The sequence below is a fragment of the Sphaerodactylus townsendi genome, linkage group LG11 (assembly GCF_021028975.2).
Source record: "Sphaerodactylus townsendi isolate TG3544 linkage group LG11, MPM_Stown_v2.3, whole genome shotgun sequence".
NCBI lineage: Eukaryota > Metazoa > Chordata > Lepidosauria > Squamata > Sphaerodactylidae > Sphaerodactylus > Sphaerodactylus townsendi.
Window position 1 is genome coordinate 74865526 of NC_059435.1, and position 21700 is coordinate 74887225.

A 21700-nucleotide genomic window follows, 5' to 3' on the forward strand; every position below is an offset into this window, starting at 1 on the left:
TTTCCCAGTGGCATCAAAACTACACTCAGCACAGGCTCATGTGTAGCTACTTTGAATCTTCCTTCAAGGTTAATTGAGCTGAAGATGGTGGATCGAAATGGCCAGGATGGCTCTTATTTGCACAGCTGTTTCGACGCCACTGGTAAAGTGCAGAGAGCCTTTGCATAGCAAGGATCAGGCGGAAGGGTTCCAGATCAGAGGGTGGTATAGCCACTGTTAGAGTTTTAGAAATGTTGAAATAAAAGCGCGCTGACCTTCTAAAACTCTAACAGCGGCCACCATGTCCTGCTACACAGTTATGGCTTTAGCACAGCCTGGGTATTGGAAAGAGATGCTGGGAGACAGCCTTGACTGGCTATCCCTAGCGCAAAATGTGACCTTGTTGTCTTCAAGGAACTTCAGACCTTGATACTGGAACGCCTTTACTATATCCATCTTTTTTTCTCCACGTATCAATCATAAACTAACCAGGCCAGCCAGTGGTGGGATCCAAAAATTTTAGTAACAGGTTCCCATGCTGGTGGGATTTAAACTGTGGCGTAGCACCAATGGGGCTGGGCGGGGCACGACGGGGGCGTGGCCGGGCATTCCGGGGGCGGGGCATTAATAATTTCTCTGTTACTGTAAAAAACTCTTACTGTAAAAAAAAGTTTCTAATTTCCAGCTGGTATCTTTCTGTCCATAATTTAAACTCATTCTAGCAAGTCCGATCGTCTACTGCCAACAGAAACAACTACTTCTCCTCTAATTGACTGCCTGTCAGATAATACTTTCAAATACTTAATTTTGTTTCTAGAAATCAAAAGAAGGAGACTTTCCTTAAACAAGGAACTTTGCCATATTTCTAAAACGTGTTTTGAAAACAGCCCAACAGGGAGAATGATCCCGTTTTCTACCTTCGCTAACCAGCCACATAGGAAACAACGGGATTTTATGATTTTTGGACCTAATGGGATTTCTAACGGAAAAGCAGACCCAATCAGTCACCCCCTCTCGGCACACACAAATAATTCGTGACCCACTCTCGGGAACTGGTGAGAACCTGCTGGATCCCACCTCTGAGGCCAGCCCAGTCTCATCAGAACTTGGAAGCTAAGCAGGTTAATATTTGTTGGAGGCCACCAAGTAAGCTCAGGGTCCCTACACAAAGGCAGGAAATGGCAAACCACCCGTGCTCCTCTCTTCCCTGGTGTACATACCACCTCAAGCATATATTTCATTATCGTTGGCTTTTACGCCAACTTATGTGCATATGTGGAACATCCATCATGGTCTAGTTTTTGGCAAAACTACAGGCACTTCCTGATATCACATTTGCCCAGATGTTATTAACCCTAAAGGGGCAATCAGCAGGCTGGCTCATATCTATCGTGCACTTCACATGTTCAGCCGGAGGAAAGGGGGTGGCCCCCATTTCAAAACCTCAGAAGAACCCTGCTGGGTCTGACCAGTGACCCATCTAGTCCAGCATCCCATCTCACACCAGGGCCAACCAGTTCCTCTGGAGGGCCAACAATAGGGCACGGAGGCCCATCCCCTGATAAGAACCTCAGAAGAGCCCTGCTGGATCAGACCAGGGAGGGTCCATCTAGTTCAGCATCCCGTCTCAGACAGAGGTCAACCAGTCCAACAACAGGGCACAGAGGCGGAGGCCTTCCCCTGAGAGGAACCTCAGAAGAACCCGGCTGGGTCAGACCAGGAAGGATCCATCTAGTCCAGCATCCCATTTCAAACTGTGGCCACCCAGTTCCTCTGGAGTACCAATAAAAGGGCATAGACGCTAAGACCTTCCCCAGTGTGATATCCTGGCAATGGAATTAAGAGGTTGACTGCCTCTGACTGTCGAGGCTCTCTTTATCCTGGGTAGTAGCCACTGGAATACCTGTCCTCCATGAATGCACCTAGCTTCCTTTTAAAGCTCTCTCTGCCTCTGGTCATCGCTGCATCGTCTGACAGCAGATTCCACGTTTAATCTCTCGTTGTGTAAAGAAGTATTTCCTTTTGCCTGTTCTGGATCTACTCCTATCCACTTCACTGGTGCTAAGTGTTACTGATAACAGAACATCAAATGACACACCCAATAGAAAAAATCTGACTACATCTTCACGGTGTAGTGGTTAAGATCAAGTGGAGTCTAATCTGGAGAACTGCGTTTGATTCTCCACTCCTCCACATGAAGCTTGCTGGGTGAGCTAGGGCTAGTCACAGTTCTCTCTCAGACCCACCTAACTCACAAGGTGCCTGTTGCAAGGAGAGGAAGGGAAAAGGAGTTTGTAAGCCACTTTGAGACTCTTCAAAAGTAAAGAAAAACGGGGTTTGAAAACCCACTCTTCTAGTATCGCCAAAGGCACTTTTTGTTTAGTTTGGGGTACAACCTTTGTCACTTCCCAACGATTAACAGATGCTGAAGGAAAGCATCCTTAGGACACAAGGGATACTACGCTCAAGATATACATGGTGCTACGGTCCTGCCCACTTCTGGCTTCATGCTGATCAAAGAAAGAGTAAATACGAGATGCCTTTGAAGCTGTGACTCTTCCGAAGTCCAGAGATGCCGACGAATCGGGAATTTCATGGTTGGGGGTTTCAGCTTTGCTTCTGAAAGCTAACTCCTCCCTCGTGGAAGCCATTGGACAGTTAGTTGTGCCTACAGGTTAGTACACCTTTCGTGTTTGCAGCACTAAATATAAGAGTGGTCCTTTTGGGAGCATTTTTAGCATCAGGGTACTTTCTACAGGCCACTCCTTTTCCAACAGTTAAAAATTCATTCAGTTAAGGGTTATTGTCGTCATTAAAATACGCTTTGGGACACAAACACAGCTTGAGGGGATGTAAGGAATGAACAAGTGCTTGGGAAAGTCATGGCTCGGGAGCCTCTTCTTACACGCCTCAATACACATCGCCTCTGATGCAGAATCTGCACGGCAGTTCTCCTAGATCAGGGGTCTTCAAACTATGGCCCTCCAGATGTTCATGGACTACCATTCCCATCAACCCCTGCCAGCATGGCCAAGTGGCAGGGCTGATGGGAATTGTAGTTCGTGAACATCTGGGAGGCCATAGTTTGAAGACCCCTGTCCTAGATGGTATATGTCTACAACTGCACCATTCTCTTCCACCGCCATAAATCTGCACAAAGGAAACGGAGCTGCCACAGCTAACAAGACTCAGCCAGAAGGAAGGCAACTTCTCACGCATGCGTGACCAGAAAGGAGGCAGTTTTTATCCTCTAAGACAAGAGGAGGGGAGGAAAGGTGGCCTCAACAACTAAGTGGGGTCAATATGTGGATGGGGGACCACCAAGGAAGGTTCTGCAGAAGAAGGCAATGGCCAACCACCTTTGATTCTCACTTCCCCAGAAAGCCCCTTGCTGGGGGGTACCATAAACCTTGGATGGGAGACCATCAAGGAACACTCTGAAGAGGAAGACAATGGCAAGCCACCTCTGTTTCCCACTTGCCTTGAAAGCTCCTTTTTGGGGTCGCCATGGTCTTGGATGGGAGACCACCAAGGAAGGCTCTGCAGGCTGCAGCAGAAGGTAATGGCCAGTCATTTCTGCTTCTCACTTGCCTAGAAAGCTCCTGGGTGAGGTCACCAAAACTCCTGGATAGGAGACCACCAAGGAAGGCTCTGCAAAAGAAGGCAAAGGCAAACTACCTCTGCTTCTCACTTTCCTTGGAAGTCCCTTGCTGGGGTTGCCATAAGTCTTGGATGGGAGACCACCAAGGAAGGTTCTGCAGGGGAAGGCAATGTCCAACCACCTCTGATTCTCACTTGCCTAGAAATCCCCTTGCTGGGATCTCCATAAATCAGTTGCAACTGGTTGTAAGTTACATATGTAAGACAGGAGGATAACGGAACCCGGAGGAATCAGTGAAAATGAAAGGCACAGTGTGGAGGGTGTTAAACAGTTGGACAGGTAAGGGGAACAGGCAGGCAGAGAAAAGCTGGACACAGTGTGGAGCTGAGGGTGTAATACTGAATGCAGACTATTCCTGAGAGCCAAACTGGGCAGAACAAGGGCTGGAGGGTCCCAGATCTCCTGAGAAGAAATGCTTTCACCCCGAACCTTGAGTTAGAGAACAAAACATTGGCATCAACATCCCTTCCTCACACTCGGAAGGGGATAAAGCCCAGGTATCTGTCTGGAAAGAACGACGTTGTATATTACGGGCGAAACCCTCCTGCGGAGTAAGGACAAGTGTGCAAAATTTCCCCTCTTTCCAGATGTTGAAATATTTGGACATCAGGAATCAAGTGGGGTGGGGGAGAGAAGGAGCCCCTTGTTAACCTACTGGAAACCAACCATTCCTGAAATGCACTGCTTGAAACTGTCTGGCAGAAACCCTGGGCTTTTATATACCAAAATGACCCTCTTTGCTAAGGCGCTCTTGAACACATCCCATCTTGATGGAGAGAACAGAATCCCCTTCCCCAGCTCCCTGAGGCCCTGGCTTGGCCTGAAAACCCCTTGTCCGCCCCTCTGCTATATCCATACAGAATTCTTCCCATCCTTGCTGTTAGAACTGCCTCGCTCCGAGCTGGCTTTGGGCCTCGCTCCTTGCTTCTCCTGGGCGGTGTTGGCTCGGTTCTGCTCGGCCACGGTCCCGCCTGACTCGGGGCTGCTGGTTCGTGATGGCTGAGCGTTTGCCTGAGTGTTGTTGTAGCTCTGGAAGGCAATGTCCAGTTGCTCCTGTGCCACTCTCAAGTGTTTATGGAGCGTGGACAAATCTGGTGGGATGTTCTCGTCGGGGCTCGTGCAGTGCTGTTCCTGAGCCACGTTGGCCAAGTTCTGCTCGTGAGCCATCAAGCTGTTGGGAACCTTGGCCTGCTTGTCTGATTTCACCACCAGGTTGTATTCCGGAGGGCAGGAGATATTCTTTGGGTAGGCAGCGTAATTGTAGGGGGGCTGCCGAAAGCTGTGGATTTTTCGCTCCCGAATGGCGTCTCGGATGGTCCCAATGCCCAGGTGGCACATCTCGGCCACGTTGAGCAACAGGCAGAGGCAGCTGACCACGTACATCACCAAGAGGAAGATGGTCTTCTCCGTCGGCCTCGACACAAAGCAGTCAACATCGTGAGGGCAAGGAACTCGGTTGCACAGATAGTACGGAGTGACTTCAAAGCCGTACAGCAAGTACTGGCCTACCAAGAAGCAAACTTCAAAAGTGGCTCTCGTGAGAAGCTGGAAGACGTAAATTTTCATCAAGCCCTCCTCTTGGATATGCCTCCTGCCATCATGTTTCTGCTGCTCCTTCTTGTTTTCCTTGACTTTGGCCTTCTCTTCGCTCTCAGCGGCATCGTCTCCGATCATGGGCTCCTCCTCCTCTGCTCCCAAGGGGTCTTCCAAGTTCCGGACCGCTTGCCAGTTCAGTGCAAACTGCTTCTTCCTCTTGAAACTCCTCAACCTCTTCTGCTCTTCCTCGCTGGACCGTGCGATTCTGTGGATGGCGTAGCCCAAGTAGATGACCGACGGCGTTGAGATCATGATGATCTGGAAGACCCAAAACCGGACGTGGGACAACGGGGCGAAGGCGTCGTAGCAGACGTTGTCGCAGCCGGGCTGTTTGGTGTTGCAGGTGAACTTGCTCTGCTCATCAGAGTAGATGGACTCGCCGCCGACGGCCGTGAGGACAATCCGGAAGACGATCAGGACGGTGAGCCAGACCTTCCCCACGAAGGTGGAGTGATTGTGAATCTCCTCTAGCAGGCGGGTTAGGAAGCTCCAGCTCATGTTGGTCATAGGGGCTATTCATTTATAACCTGGGGGGGAAAGTGCAAAGAAGGGTTGAAAACACAGCCAAGATAGATCAGTCCTCAGGGTCTCTTTCCACTGTGATAGCCAGAAGACCATAGATAACCCCACATCATCGTGACCAAACAACTGTGCCAATCATCCTATTATTATCATCGTCATCATCATCTCTATATAAAAAAAGCTAACAGTGTTTTTGTTGATGATAATATAACTCAGTAACTGCTGGGCCAATTCCTCTAAAAATTCCCAGCTACTATAGTCAGCCAGGCGAGAGTGTTTTTAGATGTTCACCTACCTGAAATTTCACACCTGGCCCAGGTAAAACGCCTTTTTCCTGGCGCTCCATGGTGAAGGACATGCAGCTGCCTATGTGTAACTGTCACCCTTAGAATGTTCGTGCTGCTTAGAATGTTCACTCAGATGGCCAGATATGGGCAGTGGAAACACCACTTAGGCAGTAATTCGAGTGGAAGTGAAACACACATACATACGAGGGAGAGGGAGGGAGGGGTAGCATGCAAGGGAAGAGAGGGAGGGAGAGGAAAGGGATGGAGGGGGAGGCATGAAAGAGAAGAGAAGTGAGAGAGGGGAGACAGTGAGGGGTGACATGCAAGGGAGGGGAGGCAGGGGGCCCAGCATCTTGATATGACCCACCCACCCTAGTGGAGGGAAAGGGAAGGTAGGGAGGGGGAGGGGTGGCATGCAAGGGAAGAGAAGTGTGGGAGGGAAGAGAGTGAGGGGCGACATGCAAGGGACGGGAGGGAGGGGCCAGGCACCCTAGATTCCCTGAATACTGCGGTTACAGTTAAGAAAACCAGGCACGCATTACTCAGGAGTAAGCTCGGTACAGCAACTGTGACATACTTTGAATGGCTGCGTCACGCCCCACAGAGGGTTTCCTCAGAAGCGACATCCATTGCCACCAACCAAACTTACTCCCAGGTAAAGGATCATGACCAGCCAGCCTAGATGTGTGGGAGGGGTGCCTTTCCATCCCCCCCCCAAGGAATGCGGGCACACACATCACTGACATCGCACAGTATCAGGCTGCGTGTTTGCATGAGTATGTACTGCTGGCCTCTGCAACTGATTTGCTGCTACTGTTCCTTTCCCATTTCACCACAATAAGCCACAGCAACGCGTGGCTGGGCCACGCTAGTTAATAATAAAAATGATATTTAATATCCTGCCCCTCCCCTTTCGGGCTCGGGGCAGCCTACAACATTTATAAAACAATAAAGCATTTGAAACATCAAAATCTTGCATCATCAAAAGGCCTAATGTCAGATTGTGCAAATTATAATTTGGGAGTCTATCTCTGCTGTTTCTCCAGAGGCGACTCACGGCATGGAAACAAACAAGACAATATAAAAATGTTTCAACCACAAACCGCCCCATAATCTCACCAAACAAGCAATTAAAAAAATATTCCGGCCATACATAACAATAAAAAAAAAATTCCCAGTCACGCAACCCGTTAACCCCAACAGCACACCTGTAACTGAGCCAAACGAAAAGCACAATGGACCAATTTAAGGTAAGTCAGTGCAAGGTATAGAAGTTCTATAGGGTATAAAAGCAACTGAAATTGGTCTGGGGAAATAACTGATTGGCAGGAAGAAAATCTCAGGTTCATTCCGTGCACCTTTGGTTAAAGGATCTTGCAGTAGGTGATAGGAAATATTTTTCTTGGCCTGAGACCCCCAAGCGCAGCTGCCAACCTGAGCGGACAATACTCACCTTGAAGGCAGCTTCATGTGTTCATGAGAGTCAGCGTGGCGTAGTGGTTAAAAGCAGCAGACTCTAATCTAGAGAAGCGGGCTAGTTTTCCCGCTCCTGCACATGAAGCCTGCTGGGTGACCTGGGGCCAGTCACAGTTCTCTTAGAACTCTCTCTCGAGTACCTACCTCACAAGGTGTCTGTTGTGAAGAGGGAAAGAAAAGGGGATTGTAAGCTGCTTTGAGACAAAGATTGAGCAAATCCCACCAATCCAGTGGTGGGATCCAAAAATTTTAGTAACAGGTTCCCATGGTGGTGGGATTCAAACTGTGGCGTTGTGCCAATGGGGCTGGGCGGGGCAGGACGGGGGCGTGGCTGGGCATTCCAGGGCGGGGCATTCCTGGGCGAGGCTGTGGCAAGGACGCAGCCACTGCGCCTGTCCTTGGGCAGGAAACGAATGCACGCAGGCACAGGCTGCCACACACGCCGGTGCACCTCCTGCTAGACTGCTTCAAGTTCTGCACGCTACTGCTGAGAGGAGGGACATAACTAAGGCAAAAATCGCGTGGCAAAATCACCCATTAGTAACCCCCTCTCGCCACACACAAATAATTAGTAACCTACTCTTGGGAACCTGTGAGAACCTGCCGGATCCCACCTCTGATCCAATCTCTTTTCTTTGGAAGGGGAGCCAGTGCGGTGTCGTGGTGAACTCTGACCTGGAGAACTGGGTTTGATTGCTCACTCCTCCACATGAGCAGCAGACTCTTATTGAATGAACTGGATTTGTTTCCCTGCTCTTACGCATGGGTAACCTTGGGCAGCTCTCTCCGAACTCTCTCAGTCCCACCTGCCTCACAAGGTGTCTGTTGTGGGGAGAGGAAGGGAAAGGAGCTTGTCAGCCACCTTGAGTCTCCTTGCAGGAGAGAAAGGCGGGGTACAAGTCCAAACTCCTCCTCCTCCTCCTCCTCTTCTTCTTCATGTGCCAATGTCCTTAAGTTTTACAGCTGAAAGTATAATGGTGGAACTATGAATGTTAGGAGGGTCGGACGCACTTGCTTCTTTGCAGTTAATAAAACTGCAAAGATTGTCATGCCCTTATATAAAGCCGTGGTGCGACCGCACTTGGAGTCCTGTGTTCAGTTCTGGTTGCCACATCTCAAAAAGGATATCGAAGAGATAGAAAAAGTGCAGAGAAGGGCAATGAGGATGATTGAGGGACTGGAGCACCTTCCCTATGAAGAGAGGCTGCAGCGTTTGGGACTCTTTAGTTTGGAGAGGAGACGTCTGAGGGGGGATATGATTGAAGTCTATAAAATTATGCATGGGGTAGAAAATGTTGACAGAGAGAAGTTTTTCTCTCTTTCTCACAATACTAGAACCAGGGGGCATCCATTGAAAATGCTGGGGGGAAGAATTAGGACTAATAAAAAGGAAACACTTCTTCATGCAACGTGTGATTGGTGTTTGGAATATGCTGCCACTGGAGGTGGTGATGGCCACTAACCTGGATAGCTTTAAAAGGGGCTTGGACAGATTTATGGAGGAGAAGTCCATCTATGGCTACCAATCTTGATCTGCCTTGATCTCAGAATGCAAATGCCTTAGCAGACCAGGTGCTTGGGAGCAACAGCCGCAGAAGGCCCTTGCTTTCACCTCCTGCATGTGAGCTCCCAAAGGCACCTGGTGGGCCACTGCGAGTAGCAGAGTGCTGGACTAGATGGACTCTGCTCTGATCCAGCAGGCCAGTTCTTATGTTCTTATGTTCTTATGTTCAGTTTCTGGCAACTGTTCCAGAAATAAGAAGCAGAGTCCATGTAGCTGGTGGGGGTGGGGGCGGAATTCGGGTCTGCTAGCAAACCTGACTGCACCAGCTACCATGAACCATGAACAATGTCTTAATTAAGGCAGAGCTGCAATGGGACATTTGGGGCAGCTCGCCCCAGGCGCCGCAATTGCAGTCACATGGCGGGGGTGGGGCGTGTCGGGGGGCATTTCAGAGTGGGAGGGGGTGGGAGGGGGCACGCGGGCAGTTCATGTCATAAGACCAGAGTCCATCTAGTCCAGCACTCTGCTACTCACAGTGGCCCACCAGGTGCCTTTGGGAGCTCACGTGCAGGATGTGAAAGCAATGGCCTTCTGCTGCTGCTGCTCCCGAGCACCTGGTCTGCTAAGGCATTTGCAATCTGAGATCAAGGAGGATCAAGATTGGGAACCATAGATCGACTCCATAAATCTGTCCAAGCCTCCTCCATAAATCTGTCCAGTTTCCCCTTTCTTTGTCACTGGGGGTCCCCGACCTTTTCTAGCCTGCAGACACCTTTTGAATCCTAACCGGGTGATGGGCACAAGACAAAAATGGCAACGGCAGGAGTTGGAGCCAACTACGTCAGGGAGCGAGGTTAAGCGTAACACTAATTGCAAATGCACTGTTGAAGGCTTTCCCAGCCAGAATCAGCTGGCTGTCGTGGGTTTTCTGGGCTGTGTGGCCATGGTCTGGTAGGTTTTTCCCCTAATGTTTCATCCCCATCTGTGGCTGGCATCTTCAGAGTCACGTGACGGTGCCACAGAGGCGGACAGAACGTTAGCAGCAAATACCACCAGACCAAACATTTCAGGACACCCACAACAGCCAGCTAAGAGCACACCTTCAACAGTTTCAGGCAGATGTTTTGTTTAACGGGTTGCCTTTTAAAAGGAGCATATTGAGTTACAATAATTTCTTGCATAGAGGCTGTTCATGAGAAGCTTACAGAGCAAAACCTCCACCAGTTTTTAGAAACAGTTGGTGGTCTTTGAGGGGATGCTGACGGGTTTAATATATAGACGTAAATTAGCAGATTAGAACAGAAGAGACTGATTCACACTTGCTTTTATATAAATGAGTTTACTAACTATAAGGGAGGGTTACATGGAGATAAAAGAAGAAATCCTTTCTTTCCTCTTACACATTTACATCACTATACACTTGGTTACACCTTGTCTATCTATAATATAGTTTCTCCTCGTATCTCATGGCATCGTGGTCTTCCGTGGGTGTGCTCAAACAAAGCAACAGTTAACTTTATAACCTCTAGTGTCTGTGCTCACTAGCATGTAAGAAATGGTGGTCTGACTGACCAATAGCTAATCAATAGAGCAGGTCATAAAACAGTGACCTCAGCAACTTGTTTACATACACACAGTTAACCCTTTCATGACAGACACTTGTAAATACCAACAGATACTTATCCTACCCTACAGAATTTCAACATCGGGTCTGCAAGACCTTCTGCTCAGCAGATGAGCGAGGAACTCTGCCTAAGCCAGGGGTAGGGAACCTGCGGCTCTCCAGATGTTCAGGAACTACAATTCCCATCAGCCCCTACCAGCATGGCCAATTGGCCATGCTGACAGAGGCTGATGGGGTGCTGGTCCTGAGCTATCTGAGAGCTGGTTCCTAACTACAGTCACTGGAAGAGAAGAAAGCTCTTCTCTGTCTCCTTCGGCTCGCGTCTCCTTGATCCGGCTTGGAAGCAGAACAGCATGTGACTGGCTCCCTATCGCTGAATCATCAGATCTGGCTGGAGGGAGACACAGGACAGAGGGTTTGGGCTGGACCACCAGCATGTGATAGGGTTAAGAGCCGCAGGCGAATCTGGAGCGCATGATCTAACTCAACCGGACTAAAATAACGTTGTCTTTTCAGGATGAAATGATACGATGGACAGTGGCCCTTGGTCAAATTCTGCACATTTGTTTTAAAAGTGGAATGGGTCCAGAGGAGGGCAACCAAAACGGTGAAAGGTCTGGAATCCATGCCTTGCAAGGAGAGACTTAGGGAGCTGGGGATATTTAGTTTGGTGAAGAGAAGGTTAAGAGGGGACATGATCAGTGGTGGGATCAAAAAATTTTAGTAGCAGGTTCCCATGGTGGTGGGATTCAAACTGTGGCATAGCACCAATGGGGCTGGGCGGGGCACAACGGGGGCGTGGCTGGGCATTCTGGGGGCGGGGCATTCCTGGGCGGGGCTGTGGCAAGGACGCAGCCTCTGCGCCAGTCCTTGGGTGGGAAACAAATGCACGCAGGCGCAGGCTGCCACGCACGCCGGTGCACCTCCTGCTAGACTGCTTCAAGTTCTGCGCGCTACTGCTGAGAGGAGGGGCGTAACTAAGGCAAAAATCCCGTGGCAAAATCACCCATTAGTAACCCCCTCTCGGCACACACAAATAATTAGTAACCTACTCTCGGGAACCTGTGAGAACCTGCTGGATCCCACCTCTGGACATGATAGCCATGTTTAGATATTTGAAGGGATGTCATGTTGGTGAGGGAGCAAGCTTGTTTTCTGCAGCTCCAGAAACTAGGACCAGGAGTAATGGGTTCAAGGTGCAGGAAAAGAGATTCCACCTAAACATCAGGAAGAACTTCCTGACCGTCAGGGCTGTTCGACAGTGGAATGCATTGCCTCGGAGTGTGGTGGAGTCTCCTTCTTTGGAGGTTATTAAAGAGAGGCTGGATGGCCATCTGACAGGAATGCTTTGATTGTGTGTTCCTGCACTGCAGGGGGTTGGACTTGATGGCCTTTGGGGTCTCCTCCAGCTCTGTGATTCTATGGAATGCCGGTCCCAACTTTTTCATCTGTGGGGGAAGAGCGGGTTTGGAGCAAAGTAAGAGTTTTGCTCACAAAACTGACTGAAAGAAAAAAGGATTCCATGCCCCATTCCACCTGGGACATGCAGATCTCCCAGAGTTACAACTGATCTCCAGACGATTGAAATCAGCTTCCTTGGAGAACATGGCTGCTTTGGTGGTCTCCTACCCTGCTGAGGTGCCTCCTCTCCTCGGATCCTGCCCTCCTCGAGCTCTGCCCCCAATCTCCAGAAATTTTCCAAGCTTATACTCCCTTATCAATTGTATTATTACCAAATTTCAAATCTCCGAACCTGCATTTCACTTTTCTAAAAAGTTAGGAAGCCCGTCCAAAGCTTCCAGGGACACCCGTGACTTAAGCAAACCTTTTGCTTTCAGGGACTTCTTTTCATATACTGTGCTTGGGTGAGGGTCCTTGAAGGACCTCCTCCACCGATATCGTCCAACCCACCAGTTAAAATCTGCTTCTCAAGCCCTGCTCTCTATGGCCCCATCCTCAGAAGAGAGGCAGGTGGCAACCAGAGTCTTTTCAGTAGTGACACCACATTTATGGACTTTCCTTCCCCTCCGAGACTTGCCTAGCGCCTCCTTTACTTTCTTTTAGATGCCAGACCAAAATGTTTCTGTTCACCCGGGCTTTTGTTAAGAGGTGGATTTTAAATATTATTTCAGCTTGTCATTTTAAGCTCCCAGGGGTCTGTTTTATTGGGTACTTTTTTGTGCTGGTATGTATGTATGTATGTATGTATGTATGTATGTATGTATGTATGTATGTATGTATGTATGTATGTATGTATGTATGTATGTATGTATGTTGGGTTTTAATTCCTGTCTTATAATGTTTGGTTTTATTCTTTTTCATTTGTAAGCCATCTGAGACAGTTTCCCTGAAACAGACATTTTCTAAAGGACGAAAGAAGGCACCTTACGAGTCTGCGCCCGTGCCAAAAGAACATAAGAACATAAGAACTAGCCTGCTGGATCAGAGCAGAGTCCATCTAGTCCAGCACTCTGCTACTCGCAGTGGCCCACCAGGTGCCTTTGGGAGCTCACATGCAGGAGGTGAAAGCAATGGCCTTCTGCTGCTGCTGCTCCTGAGCACCTGGTCTGCTAAGGCATTTGCAATCTGAGATCAAGGAGGATCAAGATTGGTAGCCATAGATCGACTTCTCCTCCATAAATCTGTCCAAACCCTTTTTAAAGCTATCCAGGTTAGTGGCCATCACCACCTCCTGCGGCAGCATATTCCAAACACCAATCACACGTTGCGTGAAGAAGTGTTTCCTTTTATTAGTCCTAATTCTTCTCCCCCAGCATTTTCAATGGATGCCCCCTGGTTCTAGTATTGTGAGAAAGACAGAAAAATTTCTCTCTGTCAACATTTTCGATCCCATGCATAATTTTATAGACTTCAATCATATCCCCCCTCAGCCGTCTCCTCTCCAAACTAAAGAGTCCCAAACGCTGCAGCCTTTCCTCATAAGGAAGGTGCTCCACTCCCTCAATCATCCTCACTTCCCTTCTCTGCACTTTTTCTATCTCTTCAATATCCTTTTTGAGATGTGGCGACCAAAATTGAACACATACACAGTAAAAGGTTCTGGAATACTCAGGAGTTTGCACTTCTGTCAATTTTGCACACTGGCTCGAACCCAAACACACGAACACACAGGAAGTTACGGGATGCGGAACCAGACCATTAGTCCACAAGGTTAGTATTGTCCACTCTGACTGGCAGTTGCTCTCCAGAGTCACAGGTTGCGATCTTGCCCATCACCTTCAGTGTAGGCACATGGCAATCACATGGGAGCACACCAGAAAATTGTTCTGACACAGAGCAACAATCCCGCATGAAAGGGGCCTTTGTTTCCAAAGGGAAGGCTGGGCCGGGAGGTTCCTCCTTACTCTTCCGTAAGCCTAGATGATCATGGCTCCTACTCAATTCCCCCTCTTGGCAAGCTCGCCACCAAAAAATCTGACAGATGTCAGAAGGAGGGTGAACCAGCATTTGCAGAAACCCCTGAAGTGAAGTGATTTATTGTTCAGCCAGGTCAGGGTATCATAGAGTTGGAAGAGTCCAGAAGGGCCATTCAGTCCAACCCCCTGCCATGCAGGAACACACAATCAAAGCCCTCCAGCCTCTCTTTAAAAACCTCCCAAGGAGGAGACTCCACCACACTCCGAGGCAGTGAATTCCACCGTCGAACAGCCCAGACGGTCAGGAAGTTTTTCCTGATGTTTCGGTGGAATCTCATTTCCTGCACTTTGAATCCATTACTCTGTGTCCTAGTCTCTGGAGCAGTATCAGGGGGATGTTCAATGCATTGTCGAAGGCTTTCACGGCCGGAATCACTGGGGTGCTGTGTGATTTCCGGGCTGTATGGCCGTGTTCTAGCAGCATTCTCTCCTGACATTTCGCCTGCATCTGTAGCTGCATCCTCTGAAGATGCCAGCCACAGATGCAGATGAAACGTCAGGAGAGAGTGCTCCTAGAACACAGCCATACAGCCCGGAAACCACACAGCACCCCAGTATCAGGGGGATTGTATCTAGTGATTGAGATGCATTCTTAACTCAGTGTAACTGCTACAAGATATATCTAGCCAACTTGCTACAAGATAAATGTAACCAGTCTGCTACATGTTATCACTGCCATTCTGGGACATTCTTTCCTTGGTCTTTGCTTTATGGCTTCGCATGCCATGTAGATAACTAGGCTTTCCCCTGACACATTAGTCTCATGGGAAACAGGGTTGGTTCCATTGTCCCGCAGGAGTAGGATGCCAGGTGGCTTTATCTCTGTCTATCGCAGACCTTGGGGCGCCTCTGTCAACATTTTCTACCCCATGCATAATTTTATAGACGTCAATCATATCCCCGCTCAGACATCTCCTCTCCAAACTAAAGAGTCCCAAACGCTGTAGCCTCGCCTCATAAGGAAGGTGCTTCAGTCCCTCACTCATCCTCGTTGCCCTTCTCTGCACTTTTTCTATCTCCTCAATATCCTTTTTGAGATGTGGCAACCAGAACTGAACACAGGACTCCAAGTGCAGTCGCACCACGGCTTTATATAAGGGCATGACAATCTTTGCAGATTTCTACTCAATTCCTTTCCTAATTATCCCCAGCATAGAGTTTGCCCTTCTCCCTCCCCACTTGTTTATCTGCCCATGTATCCAAATATTTTATTCCACACTGATACAGATTCTTGCCCAGTGTCATGCAAGGGGAGTTATGGTCAGGTGGGGATTTGAACTTGGATCTCCAAGCTCCTGGCTTAAGGCACTACACCACACTGTCCCTTAAGACTGTATGTTTGCATATCCATGTGTGCTCATTTGTTCTAGGGTGATCCCTAATTTTATTACCTGTCCCTAGTCACTCTCTGCGCCTGGTTTCTCCCTGTTTTTGCCTTTTAGGGCGGGAACACCTCTTTCTACATGAATCCTTGAGTAGAAGAAGAGAGTTTGGATTTCTATCCCCCCTTTCTCTCCTGCAGGAGACTCAAAGGGGCTTACAATCTCCTTGCCCTTCTCCCCTCACAACAAACACCCTGTGAGGCAGGTGGGGCTGAGAGAGCTCCGAGAAGCTGTGACTAGCCCAAGGTCACCCAGCTGGCGTGTGTGGGAGTGTATAGGCTAATGTGAATTCCCCAGATAAGCCTCCACAGCTCAGGCGGCAGAGCTGGGAATCAAACCCGGTTCCTCCAGATTAGATACACGAGCTCTTAACCTCTTACGCCACTGAAGCTTCAAGACTCCTGTTTGACTTTTACCGCATAACATTATCTATTGGCACAGTGTGTCCTGTGCTGTCTAGAAAAAGAGATAGAGAGGAAGGGTATCGGGGGAAAATGTGGTTGGACATTAGATGAGTCAGTGGACATCAATCAGCTGGATTCGGGTGCCCCCCCGCCCCCAACAAAAAGGTGATAATCCAGAGATTTCCCCCGGAAGAAGAGTTTCTCACACAAGAGAGATCAGAAACGGGCTCCGGCTTAAAAGGATGTTTTTTTTCTTTTAAAGCAGCCCTCCATTTAGGTATACACCCCCTTTCTCAAATCTCTCCACTTCTCTTCCAAATCACAGTGTGTTCTACAAGAGAGGAAAGGAAAGAAGAATGGATAGGAATATGCTACTCACAGAGACACGATGTTCCTGCCGCAGGCCTCCCTCGCCCGCCACACATTCCCAAGCAAATTTTTCCACACGCAGCACCGTTTTAGGAAGGGGGGCGAGATATATAGCTCCATCAAAAAAGTGACGTCTTGAGAAAAAACCGGAGCCGTGAAAAGGAGCCGTTTTAGCAAACTTTTAGACACTTCCTGTCAGACTCTGCCTTTCTATCGAGCCCCCCGTCCCCAAAATAAACCCTCTTCGAGGCATTCAGGCGTCAGCTGAAAGCAAAACGCCAGATTGGTCCCACTAGAGAAAAACACCGAAACAAAGTCTTCATAAATACACATCAAAGAATCTCGGCACTTTTCTTTATATTTCTTTATATTTAAAGCCAGCAGAAGACACCACCTCAGACTCTCCTTAAAATCCTCCTGCTTAATGTCAAGAGGAAGTTACGAGCGCCAGTTTGGGGCATCCGTAACCGTTCAGGAAGACTGAAAGCATGACTAATGAGAAACATCTGGGACACGCACAGCCACAGCTCCGGCTGGAAAGCTCTGGGAGGAACGCAGTAGAGACCCCCACCCAACCCGGAGCACCGGAAGCTGTACTCATTCAAAAAGGGAGGCCTAACATTGCAGGTATTCCACTCCCCATATCTGAAACCATATATTCCTGCCCGGGCACTGAGGTCAGAGGGGGAGACTTGCTTGGCTGGCCCACCCCCTTCGGAGGGGAGGGGGTGGGGGCAGCCCACAGGGCCTTCTCAACAGTGGCCCCTGCACTGTGGAATGCTGTCCCACTAGAGACCCACCAGGCCCCTACTCAGTGGTGGGATCTAAAAATTTTAGTAACAGGTTCCCATGGTGGTGGGATTCAAACTGTGGCGTAGCGCCAATGGGGCTGGGCGGGGCACGATGGGGGCGTGGTCCGGGCATTCCAAGGGCGAGGCATTCCTGGGCGGGGCTGTGGCAAGGATGCAGCTGCTGCGCCGGTCCTTGGGCGGGAAACGAATGCATGCAGGCGCAGGCTGCCATGCACGCCGGTGCACCTCCTGCTAGACTGCTTCCAGTTCTGCGCGCTGCTGCTGAGAGGAGGGGCGTAACTAAGGCCAAAATCACGTGGCAAAATCACCAGTTAGTAACCCCCTCTCAGCACACACAAATAATTAGTAACCTACTCTTGGGAACCGGTGAGAACCTGCTGGATCCCACCTCTGCCCCTACTCTTCTGGAGTTTCGGCGCCTAGCAAAGACCAGCCTCTTCACCCAGGTGTTCGGCTAATGCCCCCTACTGGGACGGGGTGCCCCCGAGGTGTCCCGTACACTACGCCCACCTTTGTGGGTGGCCAGGTGGGAGTTTCAGTTTAGAATGTTTTATGGTTTTAGGATAGTTTTGTGGTAGTTTTATTGTCAAGGTGTACGAGGTTTTATTATGGTTTTTATTGTAACCCACCCCGAGACTGTCATAAAGGGCAGGGAAATAAATCTAAATAATAAATAAATAACAATAAACCAAAGGAATTGTTCACTGTTCCCAAGTCACATGGCCTTCAAATGGATTAAGTGGTTTGGTTGCACATGCAACCTTGCGGTCGGCGGGATGTCGGCTTGTGAAATATGGAAAACGTTTGTGTTGGGTCCTCAGTCTGGCAGCGGAAGAGGTAGGCAGGCGTGGCCGAATCTCTGACAACAACCCTGGCTGGGAGCGGAGGATCGAATATACGTTGAGGTTCCTTGCCGTCCAGTGGATACCTTCAGTCTGAATCAGGATTTTTGCAAACAATTTCACTGAGGCTTTCAAAGCCTGCTTTTTATTTTCAGCAATCCACTGCTCAAATGTGAATAGCAGGAGTTTGTTATTATACTTCTCCCCAAGAGGCTACACAGAATGAACTTACTGCTGTTTGTGTGACAAAACTATGAAGAAGAAGTAATGGGAGAAGGGAGAAAAGGGGGGGGAGTATCGTTTGAAAATGTATGAAGAAGGAAAATACTATAAGCTGTAAAATTCAAATGATACAATAAAAAATTATTTTAAAAAATTATACTTCTCCCCAGTGGGAACTCAAAGTGGGCGAGGGAGTCCCAAAGTTCCGATGCAGTGAGGGAGAAGCAAACTAATATAGACGCAACCAGGACATATGCCCCAGATCTTGTCTGCCCAGGAATGGCTGCAGTGGCCGCCTGGGCGGAAGCTGTTGAAAGGTGCCACCGTTGCCATTTGTTGATCCAAAGGAGGCCCGGATCCAGGAGCAACTCCAACTATATGCAGGAACTCTAGGGAGGAAACTTTTTATTGCCTGTCTCAAAACATTTTTAATGAATTGTGCGGAGAAAGCCCACAACTGTTACCTGCACGTTGGTGACAGCTCAGCCCAGATCTCTGAATGACCGCTCCCAGAGGGTTTACACAGATGTTGAAAAGCTTTTTATGTATATACGAGTGCATCTATCTGTGTCAGTCTGTCGGATCCATCCATCCATCCATCCATCCATCCATCCATCCATCCATCCATCCATCCATCCATCCATCCATCCATCCATCCATCCATCCATCCATCCATCCATCCATCCATCCATCCATCCATCCATCCATCCATCCATCCATCCATCCATCCATCCATCCATCCATCCATCCATCCATCCATCCATCCATCCATCCATCCATCCATCCATCCATCCATCCATCCATCCATCCATCCATCCATCCATCCATCCATCCATCCATCCATCCATCCATCCATCCATCCATCCATCCATCCATCCATCCATCCATCCATCCATCCATCCATCCATCCATCCATCGCTTGATCAATTGATTGATCTATCTCTATCTCATACAAAATGAAGCCCCGGGTCCAGTGGTGGGATCCAAAAATTTTAATAACAGGTTCCGATGGTGGTGGGATTCAAACAGTGGCGCCGCTGCCCACACGCACCTCCAGTCCCTATTGGGCAGGGAGGTTGCTTTAGTAACCCCTTCTTGGCACTCAGAAAAAATTAGTAACCACTTCTAGAGAAGTGGTGAGAACTGGTTGGATCCCACCTCTGCCTTGGTCCCAAACTGATGTTACTGTCCACCAGGGCTGATTCTTTAGCTGAGCTACCAATGTGACTGCTTATGGTATCACAGTCGGGACACAGCTGAGGCTCCCAGCCATTAGTGGTGATTGATGCCACTTCCTTCTAGATTGATGTCACTTCCTTCTGGACTGATGTCACTTCCTTCTTGAGTCAGCCCTGCTTGCAACAGCAAACACAGAGTTCCAGCCTCTGATTGAGAACCCAGAGGGAGCCTTGCAACTGAACTCATTAACAGAAACAATAACAAGGGGCCATCAAGTCACAGCCAACTTCTGGTAACCCCATAGAGTTGCATTTCATGGGGTTTTCAAGGAAAGAGATGAAGAGAGGTGGTTTGCCACTGCCTGCCTCCGCTTAGCAACCCTGGACTTCCATGGTGGTCTCCTATCCAAGTACTCCCCAGGGCTGGCCCCAGTGGTAGGATCCAAACATTTTAGTAACAGGTTCCCATGGTGGTGGGATTCAAACTGTGACGTAGCGCCAATGGGGCTGGGCTGGGCACGACGGGGGCGTGGCCGGGCATTCTGTGGGCGGGGCATTCCTGGGCGGGGTTTTGGCAAGGACGCAGCCCCTGTGCCGGTCCTTGGGCGGGAAACGAATGCACGCAGGCGCAGGCTGCCATGCACACCGGTGCACCTCCTGCTAGACCGCTTCAAGTTCTGCGCGCTACTACTGAGAGGAGGGGCGTAACTAAGGCAAAAATCATGTGGCAAAATCACCAATTAGTAATCCCCGCTCAGCACACACAAATCATTAGTAACCTACTCCCGAGAACCTGTGAAAACCTGCTGGATCCCACCTCTGGCTGGCCCTGCTTACCTTCCAAGTTTACCTTCCAATCTGGTCTATTTAGAATGCTACTAAGTTCAAACAAAAGAGTCTCCATAAGCCAACCATTGAATCCTTTGGGATTTTCGGGATGCATTTTGCATTATAGTTGCATCCACCTTTTCTCCCCAGCAGGCACTCAAAACAGCTTAGGACATAGCTGTCCCAATTCTCCACTTCCTCACAACAACCTGTGCAGTAGGCCAGGCCAGGAGGTTGTGACAGGCCCAGTATCACCCAGACAGTTTGCCCTGATGGGAATTCAAGAGAAGAGTTCTATTCTACCCCAGGAGACATTACAAGCAGACAGACAGGGCCCTGGGGCAACACACACAAAGAAGAGAATGAATGCACGGAAGGGAGGAAGCCGTGACAGCAGAGAGGACCGTTTAAACAGAATGAAGACAAAAGATTTCGGTGGGAAAAAGAAATGGCAGGATGTCCCGGTCGGCAGATAAGAAGACAGCGAATGCGCACTCATTGTTTCAACAGATCGCTGTGGCCATTTCAGAAAGGAAAAGAAGAAGCCCCACAGCCCCGGGGGAGACACTCCACCCCACAGTGCTGACAGACAGGGGCACAGTAAAATATGTCATTCCAGCGGGGCAGCAAAAATAAGCAGCCGTTTCACAGCCCTGCGACAGCTCGACACACTTTGATTTCAGCATCCATTTTTGGGGAGCGGAACCTACAGAAAAGTACCTTGGAATTAAAACGTTCTTAAGGCTTTAAGATGCCACGGGGCGCCAGAGTCGCGAAACTCCAGTTTGGATCAAGGGACAAAGGTCGCCAATTCGAGATCGGGCAATTCCCGATGATTTGGTGGGTGGACCCTTGGGAGGGCGTGGCTTGGGGAGGGCAGGATTTGAGGAGAGGAGAGACCTCAGTGGGGCTATAAGGCCACCCAAACAGCCGTGTCATAGAAACATAGAGTTGGAAGAGACCCCAAGGGCCATCCAGTCCAACCCCCTTCTATGCAGGAACACACAATCAAAGCACTCCTGACAACCGGCCATCCAGCCTCTCTAAAAACCTTCAAAGAAGGAGACTCCACTACCCTCCGAGGCAGTGGATTCCACTGGCAAACAGCCGTGACGGTCAAGAAGTTCTTCCTAATGTTTAGGTGGAATCTCTTTTCCTGCACTTTGAATACATTACTCCTGGTCCTAGTCTCTGGAGCCTCAAAAAGCAAGCTTGCTCCCTCTTCGACATGACATCCCTTCATCTCTGAGTTGTTCCACCGAGCTTCTGGAGAAACCAGCCGCTGAGTGTGCCCCCTCCTCTATATCATCGGGACCTGTTACTGGGATATATGGGTCCTTAATACTATCAGGACCTGCTACCTCCCCCCCCCCCCTCCTAGGAGGATTAGGTTTTAGGTGGGAGGCCATCTTAGGACACAACCGTTGTTTTATTATATTTCTGGAAGTTTTGTATGATGTTTTTACCTGTGGTTTTATGTTGTACACCGCCCAGAGCCCTTTGGGGATGGGGCGGTATATTAAATTAAATAAATAAAAATAAAATAATTTTAAAAATATCTAAACATGGGTATCATG

The 21700-nt window shown here is 49.1% G+C and overlaps 1 protein-coding gene across 5 annotated transcripts in view; it reads right to left on the reverse strand.

The window, feature by feature from the left end:
- Window positions 1-3398: 3398 nt before the first annotated feature.
- The window catches only part of GJC2 (gap junction protein gamma 2), a 111903-nt gene continuing 93601 nt past the window's right edge, over window positions 3399-21700 (reverse strand). For 4 of the 5 annotated variants that reach the window (XM_048511674.1, XM_048511673.1, XM_048511676.1 and 1 more), the window contains one exon: window positions 3399-5763. In XM_048511674.1, the coding sequence (XP_048367631.1) occupies window positions 4487-5743 (1257 nt within the window). In that variant the 5' untranslated portion in view covers window positions 5744-5763 and the 3' untranslated portion in view covers window positions 3399-4486. Of the gene's footprint in view, window positions 5764-16251; window positions 16740-21700 lie in introns of those variants that run through there. The other variant, XM_048511672.1, reaches the window with a different exon arrangement.